This window comes from Caloenas nicobarica, chromosome 10 (assembly GCF_036013445.1).
Source record: "Caloenas nicobarica isolate bCalNic1 chromosome 10, bCalNic1.hap1, whole genome shotgun sequence".
Taxonomy (NCBI): Eukaryota; Metazoa; Chordata; class Aves; order Columbiformes; family Columbidae; genus Caloenas; species Caloenas nicobarica.
Window position 1 is genome coordinate 14,770,693 of NC_088254.1, and position 12,006 is coordinate 14,782,698.

At 42.3% G+C, this 12,006-nt stretch overlaps 1 protein-coding gene across 1 annotated transcript in view; it reads right to left on the reverse strand.

Moving 5' to 3' along the window:
* LOC135992558 (inactive cell surface hyaluronidase CEMIP2-like) overlaps positions 1-12,006 on the reverse strand; it is a 47,167-nt gene that overhangs the window by 24,404 nt on the left and 10,757 nt on the right. Inside the window, exons 11-16 of the mRNA XM_065641844.1 lie at positions 11,477-11,562; positions 9,986-10,117; positions 9,830-9,865; positions 8,860-9,012; positions 6,891-7,068; positions 2,490-2,705 (exon numbers count right to left, since the gene is read on the reverse strand). Coding sequence (XP_065497916.1) covers positions 2,490-2,705; positions 6,891-7,068; positions 8,860-9,012; positions 9,830-9,865; positions 9,986-10,117; positions 11,477-11,562 — 801 coding nt within the window. The remainder of the gene's footprint in view (positions 1-2,489; positions 2,706-6,890; positions 7,069-8,859; positions 9,013-9,829; positions 9,866-9,985; positions 10,118-11,476; positions 11,563-12,006) is intronic.

Consider the following 12,006-nt stretch of genomic DNA (forward strand, 5'->3'; position numbering starts at 1 on the left):
TCCATGCCAAGTAGCCCATCCCTAGGCTGACTATCTTGGGCCCAGTTCAGCAGTAATATGAGAGTCACTATTTCCTTTAACTGAAAGGACATTTTCACCTGCTTATGCTAGGGAAGAATAAAAGGTCTTGTCTACCAGAGCTACATGAAAAGGCAAAGAAAAACAGATTTTGTAATAGAGTTGCTAAGATCAAAGCAAACCATCTTTCTCCATAATTGGATTCACTCTTTCAGGCTTTTGATCTAAAATATGAGACTCAGAATTTTGCACACAAACAAACCATCAGTTTGTCAATGTGCTGAGAACAAGGGTTAAGCTGAAATATTCCAACACATATACCCTTCAAATTAAATTAAACCCTGCTGCACGGGACCAATTCCTTCTACCCTGCACACATATATATTTCCCTACCCAAAACCCATAAAGTGAAGCATTTAAAATGAACTTTACTCATCCTGCTGGATGCTGATTAGTTGAAAAATGCTGGTAAGTAATGGATCCCAGAGAAGCAAATGTTTACACTTGCCTAAACCTAGCCAAGGAAATTTTCTATGGTGGAAAAACTGCCTCACCACATAGAGTGCCATAACCAGGAGGGTATTAATAGAAATAAAAATATAACTGCCTACTTGTTTACCATTCTGAATTTAACTGTTAGGGTGCCAGAGCAGAGAATATCATGTCTCCAGAGACACAGAGCAAAAATAAGCACCAAGCACAAACCCCTGATTCAGCGGGAGCGTTTCATAGGAGCCCAATCCTGTTTCTGCCAAGTCAATAACAAAGCAGGGTGCATAAATCCAGTGTCTAAACACTTAAATAGCAACTCCTGCTCTCTACTGTGCAACTAAAGCAAACGCATATCATTGTTTTAGCTTAAGGAGAAATACATAATCTGGATTTGACTGTGCACATATCATGTAGGCATAGAGGTCTCAAAGGTAATTGCATTCCTAAAAGTTTCACACATAAAGTTCCTTGGAGAAAGGGGAGGCAGTGTTGTGTCTGACTACCCAAAGTGCAAGCCCACACATCACTACACATCAGAGAAGCCACAGAAAAAGCACCTTCAGAAATCTCCCAGAGCAGAAAATCCATGAGTCTAGGTTTGAAACCTATCCTGAGGTGCAACTGTAGGAAATCAGGCTCTGCTAATCCCCACACTCACAAAACTGAATGTTACAAAGGGAAAACTGAGGACAGCCTATTCCTCTTGAGGCAATTTTGATGCTGCCTGATCTTCAGTGGCTTCAGGTAGAGTTTCATCCTGTGCCACACCTGCTGATGTCTGGGCAATGTCTGCTGACTCCCAGTGAAACAGGAGTTTGCAGCATGTTCCCAAGCACACAGAAGACTCTTAACAAATAAATAGTTAAGTAAATAACACCTGCTGTATCTCATGAACTCTGATCTTATTTTAAGATCACTTCATATTCCATTCTTGCCTTTCACATCCAGCAGTGCACACCACTGCAGTATTTATCTGATAGTCCAGGGCTGTTCTCTGGGGTTGCAAGAACATAATGGTCCTTCCAAAAGCCGCATTTTGCATGAGGGATCCCAGTATCCACTCTCCAGCCCCAAAGCACATGGTGCTGCATGTGCCCACCACAGAGAGTCTTAATACAAGGAGAGGAGACCTGGCGAGATGTCCAAGTAACTGGAGTTTTAAAACAGGCCTAGATAAATAAAATAAATGAACATCCTTTAGAAGTGGAGGAGCTAGGAGAGCCATCTGCAGTCTCATACAGGTGACCATGAAAGCAGTGGTGAGTCACTTATTTACAGTACACTCTATCCACACACAAAGGACTTGTTTAAATTTGAGCAACATACAATGAACCACAATCTGATTTTGAGGTCACATTTTCCCTCCACCTACTATTCTCCTCTTTCTTTCTTTCCCTACTGAAATGTTACCTGGGATTTGCAGCCCTTTCTACCAAGGTGTTGACATCTCAGTTAAGGTCTCTAACTCAAGTGTGCTGAAGAAAATTGCTGTGAAGCTTTAAGACCACCCTGACTCAAGACTGACCATCCCTCAACCAGTGATTTCTGGATGAGAATAAGAAATAAGTGTGAGTTTGTGTCTCAACCACCCATTTCACCATCCTGAACACAGTGGGATGTATCAAAGGAGTAACATCTTCCACTACTGAAACTTGATTCACCAGACTTATCCACCAGACCCCCATGACAGAGTGGACAAACTCCTGGAAGCAAGAACTAGAAAATGCCACACTGTCCTTCAGCTGGATTTCAACTTGCAGCTTCTTGTGGGCAGTTGGGAAGAGACGGCGCTCCTGACGGCCACGGGCTGCAGACTGAGTGCTGGGAGTTAGGCAGATAACACTGAAAGCAGTAAAATTACACCAGATCCATTATCCACCTCTTATCTTATGGAGGGTTGAGTAGGCTTCACTCCACCACCCCTCAGCAGACCACCTGAGGACACCCACCCAACGCGCCCAGCAACGCTGCCCCGTTACCTGTGCGAATTTCCCGGTGCACATCACCCCGTTCCAGCGGGGGACAGTGAGACACCCGGGGTGACGCAGCAGGTAGTTATCCGCTCTGCCCACAAAAGTGTCCGGATACCCTGTCACTGAGCCGTCCAGGTCATGGAAGACAGACATTTTGTCACCATCATTATCGTTGTTTCCAAACCACTGGCCTGATCTGCCAAAAAACACTTTCAGTCCAACCTAGCAGGAGAAAATAAGAAGAAAAACTATTGGTTATTTCTAAACAAGGACTTGGGTTTTCAGGGTTTTAACAGCCAAAGCAGTGATACAACAAGAACTAGAAAGCTCTGTTGTTTGTGTAAGAGTTTTGTTTTGCCTCTTTTATTTAGAAACATTTCTGAATGTCTTGGTTTTCCCCCTCATTTCTTAATCTCAAGAGATATTTTCATAAAAATTGGACTTCTGGTTCTTTGAAATGCACCCGGACAATCATGTATTCCTTGGAATCACACGGCAATAAATTGTGCAGTGGCAAAAGGAAGAGGATGACTCAAAGTGTGAAGAAGTACTGTAAGGTTATGCAATTTACTGAGGAACATCACAGCAGTGATAGAAGAAGCAAAAATTACTCGATATTTGGGGAATTTTCTCATATATCTTCAATGGCTGTTATAAGTAGTTCTGTGAGTGCCACAATTGTTCCCCTAAAACCTTATAAAGCTCATAAAAGTGACAACAATTCTCAGAATTTGTTCTTGTGCACATTCTAATATATCCCCTGAAGAATTTATCTAGGAAAGAGAAATAACAGGAAGCAGCATTATCCTCATTATTCATAGCTCCATTTTCAAGAGTTTTCAGTAGCTAAGTTAAAGAATCTGTCCTGATATGAAAATCCAGCAAAGCAAGGGAACCGCAGATGTTCAGCAAAAAGGCATGGAATATTTTAATGTCTGCAGAGAAAATTATTACAGTGTATGACAATTAAGTTCTGAAGTAATCAAGAAAATAATTACTCCAGGTCAAGCACTCTGAATGAATCCTGCAGCAATGCGTATTAAAGCAGATGGCATAAATAGCAACTGGATCATGCCGACCCAAAAGACTGTAATTTGTTTCATTTAGCCCAACTATTTTTAATTGGACGCTGCATATGAGTAAGAATTAGGGTCAGCAGGATTAGGCTGCAAGTTTACTAAGGGCTTTAAAGGCTTTATTTTAACAATAATAAACAGAACAGCTTAGGAGAATAGGAGGGTCATTGTGATTCTGAGTTAGATGGAAAGTCCCATTGGCTTAAAAAGAATGACCACTGCAGCAAGAACTATGTGCAGAATAAAAGTCTTTATTCCTTTAAAAATAAATTAGAGCCTAGAACCATTTTTCTCCCACATTCTTGTCTGAGTCTCATAAACAAACACCTGAAGCAATCTCATTTAAAGGAAGCTCAAACACATGGAAATTTAATGTCTATTTTTGACTGGTTTAAAACCTTTTCTTACTGCAGTGCAGGAAATTTTTGCCCAAAGGGCTACTTGGCAAAGTAGAAGGATCACAAAAGTTAGTTCTGGGTTTGTTTTGTTTTGTTTTGTTTTTTCCTTCATTTTAATTTATAAAAGAGGAGATATTAAAAAAATGTAAACACTGTGCTGCAGCTCAAAGCTCCGTTATAAATTCTTTGTGACAGTGCGCTTCTGGAGTTGAACATGCAAATGGGCACTTCACTGGGGAGGAGAACAAAGTCAGCTGAACTTCAAAACAAACGGAGGCACAGCCAGTACAGCTCACATTTGATTAACATTCTCAGTGTTTCCATCCAGCAGCAGATGGTTTTGGTGCTAACGCTAGTCTGATCTCTAATATTCTCCTCTAAAAAGCCTGAAAGTCAGAAACAAAGTGGAAATGGTAATGAGCAGTGCCACTTCTTTTATAAGTATCAAGGTTACCTTACTTTTGTGTGCTGAGGGATGGGGTGCACTGCATTTGCAGTTACAGCGATGGCAAGAGATATTTTTTTCTAAGTGAATGCACGTGAACAGAGAAAAGACTCAGCTTGTCACGTCTGTCCATGTGGAGCTGGGAATGATCTCCAAGAGGGCGCAAAGACAGGTCAGGTCTAGCTACTACACTACTATTCAGGCACCTGATTTTCATTAGGTGTGGACTATCTGGGAGGGATATGGCACTAAGGTTACCTGAACTACCTGTCTGAAGCCTAACAGGGAGACCTGACAGATGATGGTTACACGAGTACATTATCTCTTAGGAATATGTTAACTCAACCTGTCCAAAAGCAGCACACCTAACATAGCTGCAGACAAGCTATGAGGACTGCAGTGGAAAACACTTTCTATAAATGCACAGATATCTTAATATGTGAGATTTAGGTGTGTCAACAGAAAGGCAACTAGGATACTTTTTGTGGAGGGTAATGTTCAGGTCTTCTGTTCTACCTGACTGTTAATTTTATGCCGGAATTGAACAAGACCTGACTGGCTCTATGAATTTGTTGTCTAACCAATCCGCTGATTAGTCTGATCAATTATACAATTATTCCTTCTGCATGACTAATAGTTTTGTCACCACTACACAACTTGCAGTAATGCTTAATTTATTCTAAAAAACCAATTGTAAAATGATTGTCCTTTAGGGAATTAGTACTTAGCTACCCTTTAAAAAGTAATAAAATGAAGCCTGTAGATGGAAAATTAATTAAAACAGCCTACAGGGTCTATCTTAACTAATCAAAGACATATTGTCCCATATAGTAATTAGCAACGAAACAATAAACTAACCATGGTCCTTCAAGTCTAAAATCAGATTTAGCACATCTGGGTTCAATCCAGATAAAACAGAATCAAAATGAAAAGTGCTGGGATGCAGGTAGTTACAAATATAAATGGTTTTTAAGTTGGCAAAATACCAACTTCAGAAATTGGTATTTCCTGGAAATGTACATACAAGAAATAATTATTGGGATAATATCAGTAGGGCTTTTTTGTGATCAGTTGACACTGTATTATATTAATTTGCTTTGCTGAAGTATTTAGTAAGTCTTCTGACCAATTTTACCCCAAAAACCTCAGATCTTAAAGGTGTTGCAGTACTAAACTGCCTCTCAGACAAAAAATGCTGGGATATTTAACAGGCTCATTGGCAGCAAATGGTGCAACTGTATTAAAGAGCTGCATTTTCAGCCATTCGAGAGCTAATCATCCTCTTCACTAATGTGCACAGATACCATCTGTCTGAAACCATTCTGTTGGACAGAGTTCTACACCTGTTACTGGAGGAAAATTCCCACTCTCTTCAGTCCACCAATCGAACTTTTTCATCATACATTTTTCTCTAAGCTCCCCTCCCCGGTTCCAAGTTGATTTTTTCCTTAATGTTCCCCATGATAATCTTACAACTATTTCCCCAAGGATATAAAGAAGGTATGGCAAATTAGCCCTTATTGTTGTTCTAACGCTCCCTAAAGCATCTAAGGTAACTAAGTTATCTTTACTGAAATGCACAGGAACTGTGTTTTCTTTAGAGATGCAGTCAAGTGACTGCAATCAACATTGTCCTTTCATGAAATACCCTTCTGTTGTTGGTCTGAAGTGTATCAGAGAGAGGACAGACAAACTAACTGCTTGCCAGAGGGAATGATACTGGTCAATCCCAGAGCAATGGAAATTTCCTCAAGATAAAGCCAAACCTCAAGCCAAAGTTACTACAGTTCATGGACATCCTAACAAGCATGGCCCTTGTTTGAAAAAAGCTAAGGAGAAGTTATGATCCTTGGGAGCCAGCCAGGTGGAATCTGTCATCTCCCAAGACAAGCGTGCAGGGTCACGATCCCTGCAGGAATCCAAGACAAGGACGGGAATTGCTCGGCATCCTACAGCTCCTGTCAAGGCGGATACAGAGCCCCCTTCTCCTGTCACTGCTCAAGGGAAGTTCCCGTTGTGCTCAACAGGAATTTCACTGCTGACCCCAGAAACTGGGCCACAGCTTTGCTTCTAAGTGCATTTGTTTACTTCTATATAAGAATTGCATGGCATCTTACTGCCTCCTGACATCTCTTTTGTGTTCCATTCAACCTCTGAGACTGGGTCCTCACAAGGTTCTCAGCATAGAGAAGCTGGTAATGACACACCAGCTAAGGTTGGATTTCCTGGCTACAAGATTAAATTTTCCTCTAATGTAGATTTTGTAATGTATGTCTGCCCAGTCATAAGATACCTTCACATTTTACTGGTTTATAAATAACCTCCTTTAAAAAAAAAAAAAAAAAGTGTTGCAAAACAAGTCAAAAGTATGCACCAATATAACATGCATCACTGCCTGGAAATTCCTGCTCTAGGATAGATCTCTCACAGCTTCTAAAACTCAAAAAACTTGCACATCTAACAGCATTTTCCTGCTTTTCTTACTTACACTTTTCTCCATCAGGATCTGCGACACGTTATTCTGGGGGCTTATCTGCCAGGAGTTTTTCATGAAGAACCCAATGGCACTTGAGTATCTGTCAACAGTTGGGGTGAACTTCTTGAAAGTGCATTTTGCCATCCTGACAGGCCCATCATAAATCTGGAATCCACGAATAGGGAATGTCCTGTGAGATTTAAAAACAAACACAATCCTGTGTTAAAAGCTTGGGTAAACTCTGAGACTTCTCCTGAAGGCACGGAAAGATACTAACAAGTAGCTAAACCACCTCTCCCAAAACCGGGACCTGGATCTCTTCACACAGTTAATGAAAGATGAAACTCTGCTAAACATCCTCCACAGGATAAGGTTCAAGAGCCAAAAAAAAAAAAAAAAAGGACTCATAAGCTTGCCTAAGGCTTTAAGTTGGGGTAGCACAGTTCAAAACTCTTGTCCCCAGCAACCCAGGGGTTCATCATCACAGGGAAGACCCAAGGAGCTGCATGGCAGCATTGCCATCAGGCTTCCTGTTCCAGAATAGACAAGTTTCTCAGGAAAACATCAGCATGATTGAAAAAATGATATCCGTCAGACTCCCTGGAGGCAAATGTCTCCGTGGAAACAAGTACCAAGTGGTGCAGCATGGTTTCTCCTCTCCCTACAAGCCATTTCACACGAGATCCCTGGGACCTAGTCCACAGCATTTCACACAGAAAAGCTATTTCCATAGCATCAGTCCAGGGACCTATCAAAACATCACAGTTGAAAAAGGAGATGCCACTAGAGTCACACCTGCCCCTTCCATGGTCTGCAGACAGTAATGAAGCTGACTAGTAGTGGCATGGAAGGGTGGATCAATGCTTACAGAGGTCAGAGAGAGTTGTTCAGGCATGAAAGCCACAAAGTGGACACCTCATGGGCATACAGGCTCTCTCCAGCCTGGGGGTCACTGAGGCCCAGATTCCCTCCCAGCCCTGCTGTTTTTTCTTAATGGTTGGCTCTAGAAATCCAGAAACACTTTGCCAATTGGAAAAAAAGAGTCACAAACAGTGTTTCTTGACCAAATAATTCTTCAATTTCCAGAGCTGTTATCCCAGTAGTTCGGTCTGGTACAACCCCCACATCCCGTTTTGCACTATGGTGTAATGACAGGACAGATATCAGACATTTTGGCATATTCCTTAGCAATGTCACAGATGATCAGACCTTGTTTGAACTGCAAAGGAGCTTTTTGCAATTGCAATTAAAATAACAACACCAATAATGACTGAGGATAGCTCTGATTATTCTTGCTGTCCTACATAGGTCCCATTCCTCTGTCACTTAGGGCTGAGACATGTATAGTCAGTGCTGTGTGCATGGCATGTCTGCTGAGTATTGCTTATTCCTTAGCTTTATATTCCTTGTGAAGGGATTAATGATTGGTGGGCATCACCAAAAACATACATTAGGGTAGAATTTCAGCTTGGGGAAGCACATTTTGCTATGGGGTTGTGGGTAGACACCATGGTTGCTAGACAGGAGGCTGTGCTGCTACCAAAATAGAAAATAACATACAGCTATTGAAAGAGAAGTAAGATGCAATAATGAAAAATGGTTCCTCCTTTGTCAAACTGGCCATGTTTGCCCAGCTACACTGGCAGGAGGGACAGTGACATGGTGTATGGGAGCTGCTCCATCAGCTCGATGCTGTGCTACTGAAGCACTACACAAAAGCCATTTGGTATCTTTCAGATTCTCTAATCCATTCTCCAGTGACTAATAAATTAAGCAGAAAATTAAATCAAAACACTTTCAGTCAAGAATGCTCTCAAGCTGTTGGCCTGCAGGGTGAGTTTTTTCAGACGCTTATTATTTCTGGCCTGTACAATAATTTAAACACCCAGTATAAACTACTTGTTGGTAGTCACATTAATTCCTCAGGCTTTTCTTCTAGTTCATGCTAAGGCCAAGAAGAAAGAGCAGAAGAATAACTCACTTGTTTCTGGGCAGTGTTCTGTATTCTCCATTTGCCCCTTTTCCCCAGTAGCTGTTTTGGCCTCCCTGGGAGCCAACGTTGCTGCTTTCTCCAACAAAAATGGAGCGTGTAACCTCCAGGCTGGAGCCTTCATCTGTTGGGAAAGTCCCATCACTACAAGCAAAGAAACAAGAGGTAACTATGCAGTACAGTGCAACCAATTAATTAACACTTTTAATTACACCACAGACACAGCAGAATTTCTTTCTTAATTTGGAAAAAAGTGCATGTGCCGATACAACAACTTGCCTTAAAATCTCTTTAGAAACCAGCAAGTTAATTCTGAGGTAGCTCAGTGCTCAGACATCAGTAATACAGGTAACTCAGCCTGGGTAAAACCAGCTCTACACTATATATGTATATATATAATCTCTCTCTATTGAGTTGCTTGGTAATTTTCAGCTACATCCCTGAAGTGAGAGCCAAACATCACTGATTCTCATTGCCTGCAGTAGGCTTCGGATATTTTTGCGGGTCTTTTGCAAGAGTGGTTGAGATGACAGCAGCAGGAGCTTGGCAGACACCAGCAGAGGAGACAGGAGACCTGCTGTGCCACCACGTGGGACCATCCCAGTCACCCTGCCCCAGCAGCATGGGAGCTATGAGTGATGCTGCTCCACCAGGCTAGAGCAGAAGAAAAGTCTCCCTGAAGGCAGAGCCAGATGTTTAGTCTACTGGTTCAGGACCTACTGTCCAAGAGGAAATATTCAGCAGTTACAATGTATTCCCCAGGCATGCTGAGGAAAAGAGAATGAAAGCCTAAATTGCCCCTTGTATTAATGGCTATGCAGGGAAGACTTGATGTGGTCTGGGAGGCAAACATGAGGTTTTCTCATGTCTTACAGTAATTACCAGGGGAGTGTCTCAATTTCCATTCACGAGCCTCTTACATTGGGAAAAAAATGGAAGAAGGTAGATTTTAAGAAATTACCTTGCCAGAGTGAGTCCAATTCCATTGTCTGAAAACCTGGGACAGGAGAAACACAACAGTGTAAACGAGGAGGAATGTCTGCAGTGAATTTGGCCTACAGACCTATTTATGTCTGCTGTGAGGGGAATGGTATAACACGTAATTACAGTAACCTACCCCGAGTCGCGGAAAATAATGTCGCCACCCCTGGCCCAGGCCCCATGGTCATTATTTTTAAAAGCAATAAGGCCATCAATCACGGCAGGAACTCGCGGCTTTTCAGGATCAGCATCTTGATGTGGGTGAAACCTGAAGCAAGGAGCTTAGTTAATGCGGCACAGGAGACATAGGAACTGACCTCAGACAGAGGAGGTCATGCCTGGCAGACCTCGTTTGGCTTCCAAATATCAGTGTGATGGGCCTAAAGAGGTGATATGCCCTGGATCAGAGTCAAGCTATTAGCTTGATTTCATCTCTGTGCTTTGGTACAAAGCAGAAAACAAGAAACATTCATAAGCATGAAATTCTTGCCCTGGAGAAATCAACAGGAGATTTCTTGCTAGACCTTCAATGGGCCCATGGTTACTCCTTAATTCAATTCAGTGTGATTATAGAAGCATAGAAAATATTTTTCCCAAGTCTCTTGGGCCCTTGTGTAATTGTCCTTACAAGGTCCATTGAGAATCCCTGGATTGATGCTAGAAAATCAATTGGGCACTTTCAAGAATCTCATTCAGCAAAGATAACGGAGTAATTGGAGCTGCTTTCCTTGCATGTGCAGACCAGACCTCCATATGCTCCTGTCTCTGCTGAAAAAGAAGCGGTCATATGAAAAAAAAGGATTCACCCTGGGAATTGGGCACTTCTCAGTTACTTTCAGGCTGTTTCTTGCCACGCTGGCTGTTAATGGTAAACTTGTGCCGTGTTTGGAAAAAATCATCTTTGCTTTTTTTGAGTCTACCTTCACCTCCTACTTTCTCCAGCTGATGTCCCCAGGGATGTGCCACCTCAGTGCCCAGTGGGGTGGCCCTGGGAGGGAAGTCTCACAAGAGCAGGCAAAGTCGCCCTTTCCTTTCAGCCATACAGGAGCATTGAGAGGGTGCGATGGAGGAGGGAAAAAAGCCAAGGCTTGGCCAGGAGCAGTGGCTGATTTCTGCCACATCCTCCTCAACCAGACCCACAGGGCTGCAGTGAGTGAGAAAATAGCCTTAATTTACCTGCTTCCACTCTGCAAAAGGAAGCTCAGAGATTTTAAAGCAGCTGACAAAAAGCTTTGAGGCTACTTTACTTTGCTCATTAATCCTAAACCAGTCTCGGCAGACTCTTATGACACATTTCAGATGTAAGTTCTTTTAAGCAATTAATAAGAAATGTTGGAGTTTACAAACACACTAACAGAATAATGGGATCTGGATCCCCTTTTATGTGCTTCGCTGCTTAGTCCTCATAACCTCAAGTGCACGCGTATCATTCTTGGTCAGCAATAACACAAACAATTCAGTGCATAGCTATGAAGTATTTGCCTCTACACATCAGAGAGAGCTTGTGTGGGTTTTTTTTCAGATGCTCCAGCCATAATGAGGCATTAATGAACTGTTAAATACAATGCAGAAGCCAAGCAGTAATACAACTATCCAAAATACTCAGAGCCATACAGCATGTGCTTACCTGGCATTATCGACAGTGAGATACTCTCGGGGATCCTCAGCGCTGGCTCTCGTTGTCTTTACTCCTTTTCCAATAAACAAACCAGCCTGAAAATGCACACAACTACAATTATTTTAACAGACCGCCCAACAAAGACCAGAGATCTCAGATTTTTATCAATGAACATAGGCAGCCAGTGCGTGCAGGCACAGCAAGCGCCTGCAGCCTGGGCTTTCTCTTTGCTTTTGATGTCACTTGGCACCGATCAGCGTGACATTAGCACAGGATGGAGCACGCTGAAGTCAGGACAGAGCCTGCCCCACCATATGTTATGCATCAGCATCTTGGGCTGTCTTCTGACCCAAAGCAAGGCACTGGACTCCCACTTGCTCTCTCCCTTGCAGAAAGCAATAAGGGACTCTGCCAAGCTCTTGATAACTTTTTGGAAAAATAGTGTTGTTAAGAAGTAAGGCTTTAAAGAAAGAGTGACGAGTCCCCCGACAGTCAAAGGAGAACATGAGCTGCTGTAGCCAAGTTAAAGACTTTGGGCT